The sequence below is a fragment of the Plectropomus leopardus genome, chromosome 7 (genome assembly GCF_008729295.1).
Source record: "Plectropomus leopardus isolate mb chromosome 7, YSFRI_Pleo_2.0, whole genome shotgun sequence".
NCBI lineage: Eukaryota > Metazoa > Chordata > Actinopteri > Perciformes > Serranidae > Plectropomus > Plectropomus leopardus.
Window position 1 is genome coordinate 1883659 of NC_056469.1, and position 15426 is coordinate 1899084.

The following is a 15426-nucleotide window of genomic DNA, read 5'->3' on the forward strand; positions in this document are numbered from 1 at the left end:
TTTTCTAATAGCCTGAAATACCACCTCATGCTAGCATAAAAACATTTTTGTCTGTCGTTTCCATTAGACGTACTGTATATTATATTAGCATTTTCAATTTATGCAATTTGAGGGTTAATGGAAACCCACCAAGTGACAGGAAGCAAACACACTGCAGTTAACACAGAGACAACACACTGAAAAACTCAAATATCATCCTGCAACATTCCTGATCATCAGTTTTCTGCTAAAAATTTTTGGGAAGATGTTTGAATTCAGAAATTAAAGGAAATCCAACAGGAAATGACAGACCTGAGCTTCCTGTAGAGATTTACATCAACCAATATCTTTGGGTTTTGGACAAAACAAGATATTTAAAGGCATCACCTTGAACTCTGATAAACTGAGCTGCACATTTTTCACTGCTGACTGACGTTTTATAAACTCAGTGATGTGATTACTTGAAAAACATACTTGATACATTTACATAAATTTACAAAGGTTAGATGCAGCTGTAATTCAGTGTCATCTTAATGACTCTCTGCAGACATTAAGACATCAACCGGAAAAAATAAGAAGACTGGCAACATTAATCTGTATTTAAGATCTCAGTCTACCCTGATTGTCATAGTAACAGAAACCACAGTTCTGTCAGTTATCAGTTTCCCAGAAATGCAGTTTAGAGAAGTATAAATACCCTTTTTAAAAATAAGGACAACAAAATCAGATATATTCCAGAGAAGTTCTGCAGCTTCCTGTATGCAGATGTACTGATAAACACAGCACATGTGATTATCAGAGCAGATAGCGGACAGGCAGAGAGACGGTCTACCTGGACATGGTTCACCTGTTGGTGCTGTTGCTGATGCTGTGGAGCTCAGGTAGGACTCTGCTTTAAAGATGACATGATATCATTCAAATATTTGTATCAAAGGTTTAAATCAGAGAACAAACTGATGATATACACTAACATCACTTTTATAAAAACACACACACACACACACACACACACACACACCTTCTCAATGAAAGGAAGAAAAGACAAAATTGGACTTTGCAATATTCTACACATTAAAGTTATAATACTTCAGATTTTCATTGCGTCAAGCTGAGTTTCTGATTTCATTTTAACAGGTTTTTTTTAGTTTATTTTTCTATTCTGCAACATTCATGTTTTTATAGATAATCTCCCCTCTTTGCAGTGTTATTTTGATTGGTGGCAGCTAGGTCTAACATGGATTTATAGACAGAAAGTTATGCAGCATGTAATGCAGTGTTACCATTTGTTACTTGATGTGATTGATCAGCCTCACTGTTTCCTGTCTACTCTCCTATAGCCAAATCCTACACGTTCTCATCCCAACTCGTCACGTTTCGGCTTTGCAGTGGACTTTTACGTCCACATAAAGCTTTGGGTATGCTTCTGTATCTCCTCTTTACGTTCTGGGATACCATTGTTGTGACGTCAACACAAGCACATGGTGAGATGATGCTGGCAGGGATGATTAGGATTAGGGGAAGGAGGCGCATGGTAAAGTTTTATCACAGTTAGGCAGGAAGTGAACACCGGACTCCCACATGAAAGTCAGTTGTTTAAGAGACCCATTCATCATCCTTCCCTGCTGCCCTATAGATACCCTTGTGCTCCTTGTATTATTTCGTTACCAGCAGCATTTCGTTTACCAGCTTATAACACCGCAATCGCTTCTATTTGGCCGCATTCTCACCTGATGCTGTGTCCTGCAGTGTTTCAGTGTTTTATTTATAAAGCCTATTATAAAAAATACTTTTTCTCCCAGCTTATAATAACATTGCAGTTCTGTCCAGCCACATTCTCAAGTGATGCCGTCCGGCATATCTGCGGACAGAAAAGGTGGCTTTTGGCGTTCGGATCTTACGCTGAAAGCACTGCTAAAGCGGCAGTATTTGATGACTTTGTATCGAAAATGGTCTGAAAGTACTGACTCAGTGGAAATCTTCCTTCTCAGCCTTGCTGGTTTTTATTACAGTTTATCTCCTTGATCCTAAAGAAGGCTTACGGGCTGCAGCAGTTCAGCAAAGAAGCCATCAAGCACTGTTTTTCCAGGCAGTGTGACCTGGAAATGACTTGAGTGCCATGGCATGTTTTGTAAATCGATGTCTTTTTGTATTTGATGACATTGATTATGTTGATGAATAGCTCCAGCCCAACTCAGGACCTGATCCCAATAAAGCCAAGGATCACAAAAACTTAACTTTAGAGTTATTGCTTTTCCCTTATTGGTAATGAGGCCTAAGGGCTTGACAGCCCTTTGCTGCATGCCCTCTCGCTCTCCTCCTTTCATGCTTAAGCTTTCATATCCATTAAAGGCTAAAAAAGCCCAAAAGAAATGATCTTCAAAAAAAATAAAATACAAAAATAAAAAAATTAAAAGGCCATGGACCCCCACCCCCATACCCCAATACTGAAGTCTTCCCATTTGTCTCATGCATTATTTCCATGCACATCTTTCTGATTTTTTATCTCAGTACATTGCCTACTGTATATTCTTTATTTTTCATACTATTTAATTTGAACATTTCCTGCACTTTTTTTTTGTATTTACACATTCTGCGCAGGTCTTTCATTTTAATACAGACACAGGGTACGTGTTTTAATGGTATTCACATGCTTTGTCTCACACTAAAACACTGATGCAAATCCACCCTTTGTGTACATCTACTTGGCAAAGAAACTAGTTCTGATTCTGATCCTTTGTAGTCATTTTTGCATCATGGTCATTTTGTCTCTCTTTGTGGTCCTTGTGTTATAAATCATAATGTATGATGATGTAACCTTGTGGCATCTCATTAAATCATCACTTAGAATCTACGCTTATGGTAGTGGATGAAATGGAGGGGGACATCTGATTGGCCAATACCTTTTGAAAAAAATAGATTTGTGAATCAAGCCACTGCAAGAAAGTCTTAAAATGTATTATTCATATCTAAATTCAATTTTCCTATTTGTGTATTTTTCGTCAGGACTCCAGGCTAATGGAAATTACAACTCAACAGGTAAATGGAGAGACAAAAGATAAAGAAAGTTTAATTAAACTCAATTTTTAATTAAATTTTAGTTTTATTTTTGCTCAATTAAATTCACTTCTTTTAGTGACGACATTTCTGTTTCTGTTCAGAGTCTGTTCGAATGGTGGGAGGAAAGAGTCACTGTGCGGGAAGACTGGAGGTGAAACGTGACGTTTGGAAACCAGTGAGTCACCATTTATGGACCCTGAAGGAAGCAGTTGCTGCCTGTAGAGAGCTGGACTGTGGATCTGTTGTTTCTGCACAACCCGAAGATGAGTCCTCAATCATATCTGTGTGGAGGATCAGCTCAAACTGTGTTCAGTCTGGATCTGCTCTGAGGAAGTGTGTAACATACGATTTCTCTTCCTCCATCCTGAATCTCACCTGCTCTGGTAAGCTCATCAGTGACATCATCTATGACAATAAAGCACTCAGGTTTACACACACATGCAATAGCAAGAATGGCAGTGGACCTACTCTGGCAGCGATCGCAGTCTGATGAGCTGCTGCCTCTGTAAATCAGGTGCAGAATCACGGGCGTGACTGAGTTTTCCAATAGTCCTGATACTGAGTGGTACGATAACATGCGGAACACACCACCTGTTATACCTTAGGTGGTATGATGCGATCGGACGTTTGCTGTCTCTAACAGTCATCTCAAAACACTGGTAGTAGAAAGTAGAAGGTAGATTTGTGCAAATGAAATTACATTTGTCCTTGATCCTACTCCATCTTTGGAGTTGAAGGATGAGTTGATTAAAATCAGCAACTACTATTACGATTCCATCCGGTTGCTTGGGTATCATTCAATTCCTGCAGTGCATTTTTTGAAATTGCATCAGGGTCTTGTGTCTTTATGGCTTCTAACAAGGTCTGCCCATCCAGTGCAATACCTTGATCCGGAATGTTAGGGGTTAACCATGTCCCTGCGAAGATGTGTGCAGAGCAGTCTCTGATTTCTCACTGCTTAGCGATTCCCAATCGCATCTCATCCACTTTATTCTCCTGCGACTGGACATTAGCCAGGAAAAGGCTTGGTAGAGGAACAGCTCTTGGTCCAAGGCAGGTCAGCCTAGCCCTGATTCCGGCTCTCCTCCCTCTCTTCATCCCGTGCTTTCAGTTTGGTTTCTCCCCTCTGGTCTGACTGGTCACTCAGCGTATGACGTTGGGTGGGATCCTCTCATGGTCTGCTGCATTCAGTCCAAACCTAACACAACTATTCCGATGTTGATAAGTGCTTCTATATAGTAGAAAAGTCGAGCAGAAGGGGCCATGGTATTATGTCCATAGCGTGTTATCATAACCTAGCATGTTAGCCTTTAGCTTGTCTCTATCTATGCTAACACATGATTGTATATGTGCTGCGGTTTATGATGTTATAAAGATGTGCTCTGTTGTTAATGATGAAGTAATACTGAAATTGAGCAGTCCAGTTTGAATAACTGAAAAGTTGTTAAATGTCATCTTTTTATTTTGTGTCTGTGTAACGGAGTTAAGCGATAATGTGATCCCACTTGCCATATGGAACACACTGCGGAGCACGGGAGCTGGGGTTTCCTATTGTAAGTGGAGGCAGCACCCCTGTGGTTTGGGGTTGTGCACCCCGGGGGGTAACAACAGTCGGACCTCGCTGCCTCCGGGGTAGGTGCATGAGTGTGACCTCTGTCTTTGTTTTATATTAATTGCTTTCATTTTGATGTTGAGGAGTGGTTTAAGTTGTATTTTGAATCATGAAGCTCCCGTACGGTCGAGCCTTTTTTTTGAAAGGTTGACGATATTTGTCTTTTATTTCTGTTTGCAAATGGCTAAAGTTACACATGTTAGCTAACTTGCACTTTCTTTTCATCTTGCTCTTGCAGCCGTGTATGTGTATGTATGGGGCGAGCTGGACTGACTGTGTGTTGAATTTCCATGCCAGGTACGCTTTGTGTTGTTTTGTGTTCATTTGTGGACTGGTTGAACAGTCGGACCTCGCTGCCTCTGGGCCGTGTATGTGTATGTATGGGGCGAGCTGGACTGACTGTGTGTTGAATTTCCATGCCAGATGAGAAATAAACGGCTGCCAACGGTGAAAAAGTCTGCCTTGCCATTAAATACACAACACAAGAGGAGTACAAGAACCGCTACATCTGCTGTCTTTACCTCTCTCTGATTTATCTTCTACCATCTCTCCAGACTTCATCAGGTTGGTGAATGGAACCAGTCTGTGCTCAGGCAGACTGGAGGTGAAGCCTAACCAGTCTCCCCAGTCGAAGCAGTGGTCCTCAGTGTGTGAAGCTGACTTTGACCTGCAGGATGCAGAGGTGGTCTGCAGGGAACTTGGCTGTGGAGCTCCCTCAGTCCTCCAGGGGGCGCTCTATGGAGAAGTGGAGGCACCAGTGTGGACCAAAGAGTTCCAGTGTGAAGGCCATGAGTCTGCTCTCCTGGACTGTAGAAGCTCAGAAAGAAACACCTGCTCATCTGGCAGAGCTGTTGGACTCACCTGCTCAGGTTAGAAGAGGAGCTGCAGCTTTGATCTGGTTCATTTCTGTTTTCCCAAAACTCACATTATTCTTTTACTGATGACTCTCTGCTTTCTGTTCAGAGCCTGTCAGATTGGTAGGAGGAGAGAGTCGCTGTGCAGGAAGACTGGAGGTAAAACACCAAGGAAACTGGAGACCAGTGGATAACTCTGTCTGGACCCTGAAGGAAGCAGCTTTTGTATGTAAAGAACTGCACTGTGGTTCTGCTGTTTCTGCAGTAGAGAGTGTGGAGTCCTCAGTCAGATCTGTGTGGAAGGTCAGACCTCACTGTGGTCTGTCCAGATCTGCTCTGAGGGAGTGTTTATCATCAGCTTCCTCTCGCTCTTTGCTGAATCTCACCTGCTCTGGTAAGTGTAACAGGGACTCCATCTGTGACGTCATCTTTGACAGCAATGTAACTAGGCTGACAAATGAACACATTCTCACTCTGAACTTGTAAAATGGTGCTGCTTTGTCAGTGACCTTGTGCGTCAGACTGTCACGATGGTTGGGATTAGGCAATAAAGTCAGGAATGGTTAGGTTTAGGCAAAAGAGGCACATGGTAAGGTGTAGAAAGAAAACACTCACAGATCCACACAGGAAGCGTACTCGGACCTCCCGCACAAAAGTTGGTTATTTGTGGGATCCACCCACCTCCTCACCCACCCTATGAGCACACCCATGCTTTGAATATTACATGGTTACCTGATGCTGTCTTTCAGCATTTCAGGCACACATGACCAATTTCGTCCAGACTAGTTGCCAAATGTGCGCCTGTGCGCGTTGCATGTGGACGCGCGTCCAATGCCTTCCGGCCATCTGCCAGCATACAATAACAAGGCCACCAGTTGTGTCCGACAGTGTTATCATCTGCTGTCCATGCCCAATGCAGGTGGACATGGAAGGTGGCTTTAGGCGTCACACTTGTACGCAGAAAGCATTCACCGAGTGACGCTATTTGACGAGTTCAGGAGAATGGGCTGGATATTTTCTAACAAGCTTACAGGAACCACCTGACCCATCGCTCATTTGTACAGATTGGGGCAGTTTATTTCCTTTAATTTTGCAAAGTAGCGCTCATTTGCTTCATTGTTTAGCTTCTCTCTTAGAGAATGTTGCACTTGCTTTTACACAGGTTCATTCTTGTTTTTGTCCTTTATAAAGTATGGAAGTTTACCCAGATTGCAATTTGCCATGATGTCTCTAATAAGAAAGCTGCATATAATTATGTTGTTTTATTGTTTAAAAATTACTGCATATAATTACTGTTATAATTATGCTGTCACGTAAAGTCCAGTTTGAATCACTGAATGGTTGTTTGTCATCTTTTTATTTAGTGTCTGATGTCTTTTATTTCTCTCTGATTTATCTTTTACTATCTCTTCAGACTCCATCAGGCTGGTGAATGGGAATAGTCTGTGCTCAGGCAGACTGGAGGTGAAGTCTAACCAGTCTGACCAGAGGTGGTCCTCGATGTGTGAAGCTGACTTTGACCTGCAGGATGCAGAGGTGGTCTGCAGGGAACTTGGCTGTGGGGCTCCTTCAGTCCTTCAGGGGGCACTCTATGGAGAAGTGAAGGCGCCAGTGTGGACCAAAGAGTTCCAGTGTGAAGGCCATGAGTCTGCTCTCCTGGACTGTAGAAGCTCAGAGAGAAACACCTGCTCACCTGACAGAGCTGTTGAACTCACCTGCTCAGGTAGAAGAGGAGCTGCAGCTTTGATCTGGTTCATTTCTGTTTTCCAAAAACTCACATTATTCTTTTACTGATGACTCTCTGCTTTCTGTTCAGAGCCTGTCAGGTTGGTGGGAGGAGAGAGTCGCTGTGCAGGAACACTGGAAGTGAAACAGGGAGACTGGAGACGAGTAGGTAACACTGACTGGACCCTGAAGGAAGCAGCTGTTGCCTGTGGGGAAATGGACTGTGGCTCTGCTGTTTCTGTAGGACGGGGAAAGAAGTCCCCAGACAAAAATGTGTTGCTCATCAGGTATAACTTTGTTCAGTCTGGATCTGTTCTGAGGGAGAGTGTAACACCAGGCTTCGCTTTCTTCATCCTGACTCTCACCTGCTCAGGTAAGCCCATCACTGACATCATTTATGCCATCATGTGTGATAGCAATATTTCTAGCTTAATTGTCTAGATTTGGTCTCAAAGATAGGTATCAAGGCTGATCTAGGTAAGGATATTTCGAGCCATTTAGAACAGATGATCCTTGTTTGTACTTAATTGTCATACAGTGTTTTTACTCGTGACAAGATGAACAGCAGAGCCCATGAGTGCCATCTATTGTCTGTACTTCCACAGGTGAAAACAAGTCACTTGTCTTGTTGTTGGTTAGGTACCAAAATCTGGTGCTATTTTGGTACAAGCAGTACCTACTAGACTGAATCATTCAGATTTCAATGCCCCATTTTGCTACACCACATGTGCATGATGCCTGTGTAACCAGTGTAGGTCTATGCAAGTTGTAAGTATAGTATCAGAGGTTCGTCAGACATGCAGGTTTTGTCAGGCGTGATGGGCGAGGGGTTTGAGATGCTGATATGCAACAATATATTCCACCCCTCAAAGCACATAGAGTAACCTGACCTTTTATTATCTCTCCGTGTTTACAGACCTAGATAGTTATCATAGCCGGCACATCCACCGGATCAGTTCCAAAATTTCAGCTGCATGAGCGGTATTGTCATTACCAACACCGCATGGTGTATACAAACACCAGCGAGTCAAAGAAGATTAATAAGATAGAGAACTGATGAATGTTATCCAGGCTTACATAAAATCATATTGTGAACAATGTGGTCCATGTTGTCAATTACTTGTCCTTCCTCAGAAGCGTCACCTGACTGCTGTGACATGTCCTTATCAGCTGTTCTTCGCAGAGGTGGTCAGCCTGACAGACCTGACAGGTCTATCCGGCTGACCATGCCCCCCACCATCTGATGGTCTCTGGAGGAGAAGTCCTAGGTGTGGGAAAGCATGAATGCCCACATGTCCCGGTTGATGGTGTCCTTGCCCTGCTTTCTGAGTCTCTTTGATCTTTGTTTTTGTTGGTCTCTGATCCAATATTTCTTGTGTTATCTGAGTCCATGATGTGGTTATTTCTTTTGCAATGGTCGCTGGTGCGTGTTATGTGGTACACCCGTGCACTGAAATGGAGCATACCCTGTGTTTAAAGACCTAAATACCTACTGGTTCAGCCAATCATCTGTCTGCGTTTACAGACCTGCTGCTTCAGCCCAACATCTGTGTATCCACTATGGATGGGGTCTGCGAGGCCCAGCAGCAGGGGTTTCAGGTGTCCAAGGGGTCAAACTTCACCATCTGCTGCTCCATCCAGCCACAGTACCCAGGAGGCTCCTTCCAGCTCACCTTTACATCCATCAACTCAGCACAAAAGTACACCCAACCTGCTGTCAATCACTCTGCCAACTTCCTGTTTCCTGATGCAGAACCCGCTCACCAAGGAAGCTACAGCTGTGTTTATCACATCCTTGTTTTTTCTCACAACTTCTCCTCTGAGAGCCGTCTGCTGTCACTCACTGTCTCAGGTAAGTAGGTGAAGATTCTCAGTCATCCAGGTCAAAGTAGTCTTAGGTGCTAAATCATAGGCAAATGGACTTGCTTGAGTTTCTTGTAGACATTTCACCTCTAATCTAAAAGGCATCTTCAGTTCTGAACAAGTTCAAATTGTAGGCAACTGGACTTGCTTAAGTTGCTTGAAGATTAGGACCCTGTTAATACTGAAGCAATTACTTGAGTTTGTTTAAGCCTTTTCATGTCTCATTCAAGAGGTTTCTTCAGTGCGCTAAGTCATAGTAATTCTAGGTGCTTTATCACACTAAATTCTAGGTGCTAAAGTATAAGCAAATTGTGGGCAAACAGAACTTGAGTTTCGTGAAGATGTTTCACCTCTCATCCAAGAGGCATCTTCAGTTCTGAACTGAGGTTGCTGACAATTTAGCACCTAAAATGTCTAAGGTAAAGTAAGCTGTTTACATGCAAGTTTGGAAAAGATGATTCATCCAAACTGACTGAACATGATCAGCTGACCACATGTTGTTTCTAGAATGACACTGTTACTACTGTCATTGTGTTACACATGTCATATAAAAACCCAACTTACAAAGTTTAGAAACGGCAACAGCAAACTACGTACCATCTTGCTATCGGATCACTTCAGCTACGATACAGCAATCCGTGGCTTGGCCCCTTCCTCACTTTCTACTTCCAGCCCTCTTGCTTGGACCACACCCATCTTTAAATTTGACCTTCCATTTGATCGCAACTACACACCTGTATAGTTTTGTGACTGCATCATGCATGGTTGTGATGCAGTCAAGCTGACTAAATCCCATCAGCCACAACATTAAAACCTCTGACAGGTGTAAAGAGGTGATCATCTCTCTTGCTGGGAACCCCCCCCCCCCCCCCCCATGCCATGCCACGCTGCAAAAAGTGCTCAGGAATGGCCCTAGGAAGAGTTCACGGCTTGTGATGCAATGCGATGCGATGCGATGCGATGTCCTTGTGTTTCAGAATCAGATCCAGAACCCCTTATCATGAAAATGGTCATCCTGCTGATGACTCTGCTGTTGGTGAACACTGTGCTGTACTTCTACCGTAAGGTACTGACACACATCTTATGTTTAGACCACTAACTGAAATGAAGCACGAATTAGTATGTGTTTATTGAACCGTAGAGAGGAGTGATGCAGCAAGTCTAATCTGTGTGCTGTCATGTCTCTCCAGGCAATTATAGGGCAGAAGGCAGGCAGACAGGAGAACATTCAGCTGGACTATTACAACATGGGTGTTTCTGCAGCGGAAAGAGGGCAATCTGCTGGTGTTTGTGATTGAAACCATCACTATCAATGCATCAAGTCAGGTAACTAGCAAATAATGTAAAGAAAAAAAGTCAGACTCTGATTTTATAGTAATTTCACGTTAATTCTTGATTGTTAGTGCCAAGTGTGCGTCCATGCGTAGATTGTTTTCACTTTTTTACTTCAGAAATTTACCAAATTAGTAAAATTCTTTTCAATTTCTTCTTTTTCTTAATTTTGTACTTAAGGGAATTTATTTTGTAAATGAGGAACTGCCTTTTGGTTATTAAGTTTTATGTCAATCACTCTGCCAACTTCCTGTTTCCTGATGCAGAACCCGCTCACCAAGGAAGCTACAGCTGTGTTTATCACATCCTTGTTTTTTCTCACAACTTCTCCTCTGAGAGCCGTCTGCTGTCACTCACTGTCTCAGGTAAGTAGGTGAAGATTCTCAGTCATCCAGGTCAAAGTAGTCTTAGGTGCTAAATCATAGGCAAATGGACTTGCTTGAGTTTCTTGTAGACATTTCACCTCTAATCTAAAGGCATCTTCAGTTCTGAACAAGTTCAAATTGTAGGCAACTGGACTTGCTTAAGTTGCTTGAAGATTAGGACCCTGTTAATACTGAAGCAATTACTTGAGTTTGTTTAAGCCTTTTCATGTCTCATTCAAGAGGTTTCTTCAGTGCGCTAAGTCATAGTAATTCTAGGTGCTTTATCACACTAAATTCTAGGTGCTAAAGTATAAGCAAATTGTGGGCAAACAGAACTTGAGTTTCGTGAAGATGTTTCACCTCTCATCCAAGAGGCATCTTCAGTTCTGAACTGAGGTTGCTGACAATTTAGCACCTAAAATGTCTAAGGTAAAGTAAGCTGTTTACATGCAAGTTTGGAAAAGATGATTCATCCAAACTGACTGAACATGATCAGCTGACCACATGTTGTTTCTAGAATGACACTGTTACTACTGTCATTGTGTTACACATGTCATATAAAAACCCAACTTACAAAGTTTAGAAACGGCAACAGCAAACTACTACCATCTTGCTATCGGATCACTTCAGCTACGATACAGCAATCCGTGGCTTGGCCCCTTCCTCACTTTCTACTTCCAGCCCTCTTGCTTGGACCACACCCATCTTTAAATTTGACCTTCCATTTGATCGCAACTACACACCTGTATAGTTTTGTGACTGCATCATGCATGGTTGTGATGCAGTCAAGCTGACTAAATCCCATCAGCCACAACATTAAAACCTCTGACAGGTGTAAAGAGGTGATCATCTCTCTTGCTGGGAAACCCCCCCCCCCCCCCCCCCCCATGCCATGCCACGCTGCAAAAAGTGCTCAGGAATGGCCCTAGGAAGAGTTCACGGCTTGTGATGCAATGCGATGCGATGCGATGCGATGACTGTCCTTGTGTTTCAGAATCAGATCCAGAACCCCTTATCATGAAAATGGTCATCCTGCTGATGACTCTGCTGTTGGTGAACACTGTGCTGTACTTCTACCGTAAGGTACTGACACACATCTTATGTTTAGACCACTAACTGAAATGAAGCACGAATTAGTATGTGTTTATTGAACCGTAGAGAGGAGTGATGCAGCAAGTCTAATCTGTGTGCTGTCATGTCTCTCCAGGCAATTATAGGGCAGAAGGCAGGCAGACAGGAGAACATTCAGCTGGACTATTACAACATGGGTGTTTCTGCAGCGGAAAGAGGGCAATCTGCTGGTGTTTGTGATTGAAACCATCACTATCAATGCATCAAGTCAGGTAACTAGCAAATAATGTAAAGAAAAAAAGTCAGACTCTGATTTTATAGTAATTTCACGTTAATTCTTGATTGTTAGTGCCAAGTGTGCGTCCATGCGTAGATTGTTTTCACTTTTTTACTTCAGAAATTTACCAAATTAGTAAAATTCTTTTCAATTTCTTCTTTTTCTTAATTTTGTACTTAAGGGAATTTATTTTGTAAATGAGGAACTGCCTTTTGGTTATTAAGTTTTTTATTTATATTTATATATATTATTTATAATATTTAAGAATTTTGCTCATTTCCTAAAATTGTACTCATTTTTTTTTAAATAAGGAATTGCTTGACTAAAACAGCATTACTTAGTTTTTCACTTGAGGGACTTACTTAATTTTATTGAAGGATTTGTTTGTTTTTATAATATTGGATTTAGTTTCTTTTTTATTTTTTATTTTTTTTAAAAGATTTTTTATATTTCATAAGAACTTCACATAATTGCGAAGTGAGAAATTTCCCTATGTCATATGACTGTTACATTTTTTATTTTTTTTTTTCTGGCTTCACTAGAATTCCCCTTATTTTTTTAAATTTTGCACTGACACTTCTTATTCACTAAGAATCTAGTTTATTTTGCTTATTAAGAATTTCAGTTAATTTTGTACTCAAGGAATTAACTTACTTTTGTGCTTAAGGATCTTTCATAAAACATGGCCACAGCCACGCAAACAATGCAAAAAGAAGCCTTCAGGAAGGAGCCTTCAGACATCATAAAGATAAAAAAATAAATAAATACATAAAAGGTTGAGTTTATTCTACAGGGAGGAGTTGTAACTATCAGAGGTCTCATCATTGCCAAACAAATACAATTTAAATACATTCTTATGTTATAATCATACATGTGAATCACAATGTGCCTCAGCTCACCAATATGTAATCACCCAGACCAAACCTGAGTGGCATCAGAATGAGAACTTTTCCATCATCTGTACAGATCTATGTTGAAATATGTGCCAAATATTTAGTTTTCATGTCACTGGTGTTGCTGTGACTCTCCATACACATATAAGTAAATGATGACAGCCACTGTAATAAATGTATCACTATCATTTACTATGTTCAGAGGAAATAAATAATATATGCACACAAAATCATATGATTCCTCATCTCCTGTCTGTATTAAGCATACTTTACACCCATACCTACGTATTTACTGCCTATTTTGATCTCAAGAAAGTTTTGGATTTGGTTAGTCACTACCTTTTTCTTAGACAAGCTGAATGCAGTTCGGCTGTCTCAAAATGCTTTCATCTTTTGCATACTTTTGCAAACTGTTGTTATTCAAGGGGGAGGGTCTGGCTTAAATAGTCAACAAAAAGGTATATGCCAGGGTTCGACATTTTATCCATTTCTTTTTTTAATTTTCATCAGTGATCTTCCCATGTTCTGTATTAATTCTTCTGTTCAACCATATGCAGATGATACTGTCATTTATACTTCTAAACTTCATTAACTGTAAATCCAAAGTGCTCTTCAATCAGATTTAATACCGTACAGAGATGGCCCTTATCTAATAAACTACTGTTCAATGAAAAAAAATCATATCACTAAAATCTGACAGTGAAAACAAACCTTTGACCAGTCAGAAAGAAGCAGAATGGCAAAAGGAAAAGGGTTTCTATGATAACACATAATTCAAGTTGTAAATTTAATTTATGAAATGAACTTTTTTTTTTTTTTGCTTTAGTGAGTTTTATGTTCTTTCAAAGTCTTGTTTTTATTTGATTATTGGCACAAATTTAATTTCATATAACATGAGATTCAGGCAGAAGTGCAGATTTGTACTGATTAGTTAGAAGAAATTGAAATCCCTCCCCCACCAATTAAAATGGATGCAAAGTCAGACTGTAGATGGAAACGGAGTGAGACAGTCCTGAATTCTATTATTGGGCAAGAGTTTGTCTGCAGTAGATTCCTTTGCAATGTCAGTGATGTATTTCTACTGTTTACCTCACAGTGCAGGGAAACATGCTGTCATGCTAAGACATCACTTCTTGCTGCTTTGTCAGTGGACTTGCACATCTACATATTATGCACTAAATATCTTCCTGCATCAGCTGTTCATGTTTTGGGACACCACAAGCAACACCACATGTCAACAAAAGTACATGGTTAGGTTTAGAATAAAACATCAAAGTTTGGCTCTGGAGTCATACAGGAAGCCAACATCAAGCTGTTGGTGAAAGTCAAGGGTTTTTTTGGCCATCCACCCCTGCTTTGGTCCTATAGGAATACTCATGCTCCTAATATTTTCAATTTTCAAGTTCAATTTTATTTATAAAGCCCATAATCACAAAATGCAGTTTGCCTCAGGGGGCTTTACAACATAGGACATCCCTCTGCCCTTAGAACCTCACATTGTCTAAGGAAAAACTCCCCCAAAAAAACCCTGTAACGGGGGAAAAAAATGGTAGAAACCTCAGGAAGAGCAACTGAGGAAGGATCCCTCTTTCAGGACAGACAGGCATGCAATAGATGTCGTAAATACCAATTAAATTACAGTAATGACATAAAGGAAAGAGAAAGAGAGAGGAAGAGAGAGGGTGAGAGATGCACAGCAATAATGGTACATTAACATATATAATAATAGTGATAGACATAAAATTACTAAATGCACTCCATGATAGCATGTGATTTTATGTGCAAATATCGCAGGTGTTGATAAGAGTATGGCTGGGGTGACACATCGACGTAACCGATTATACTGTTTCACACAGTAAGCGTAATGAGAGCGTGAGCAGTGCCGGGCATGTTGTTTTTTGTTTCGGCACTTGTGTATCAAGTTAGAGTGTGCACACTGCTCACGTGAGCAGCGCTTGTCAGGTGCGTCTGAGCTGGCCATTTTTTTACGTGCGACGTTCGCATTTGTTGACTCTATACCACTTTATACTGCAATTTAAAGTCTCTCTCTGTTACAGAGATGAGGAAATACAAAGATGTTTGTTTTACATCAAATTCCTTGCTTCCCTTTCAAAACAAAAACTATCTGACTGTGGCTCTGTACAGAATGCCATCAGTTGCTGATACAATGCATTTTATTTTGAAACATTAACAGGACGGTGTTGTCAGCTGTGCAGGAGCTTGTATAACTTCATAAATGAGTGGAATATGTGCTTATAAATATGAAAATACAGCACTCATATCAGCAGGCAGCGATATGTCTTAAGGCCCAGTTAAGGCTGGACTTTAATGCAGAAAGAATGTACTAGTTATAATGGTTTCTGTTAGAGAAAAGTTATAGTGTTATTCAAATTGCACT

The 15426-nt window shown here is 41.0% G+C and overlaps 1 protein-coding gene across 1 annotated transcript; it reads left to right on the top strand.

Moving 5' to 3' along the window:
• Window positions 1-817: 817 nt before the first annotated feature.
• On the top strand, window positions 818-10388 carry LOC121945349 (scavenger receptor cysteine-rich type 1 protein M130-like). The gene is made up of 10 exons (XM_042489478.1): window positions 818-860; window positions 2983-3015; window positions 3138-3419; window positions 5203-5517; window positions 5612-5896; window positions 6917-7225; window positions 7319-7600; window positions 8753-9079; window positions 10068-10156; window positions 10281-10388. The coding sequence occupies exons 1-10, from the start codon at window positions 818-820 to the stop codon at window positions 10386-10388; spliced, it is 2073 nt and encodes a 690-aa protein (XP_042345412.1).
• Window positions 10389-15426: the final 5038 nt, after the last annotated feature.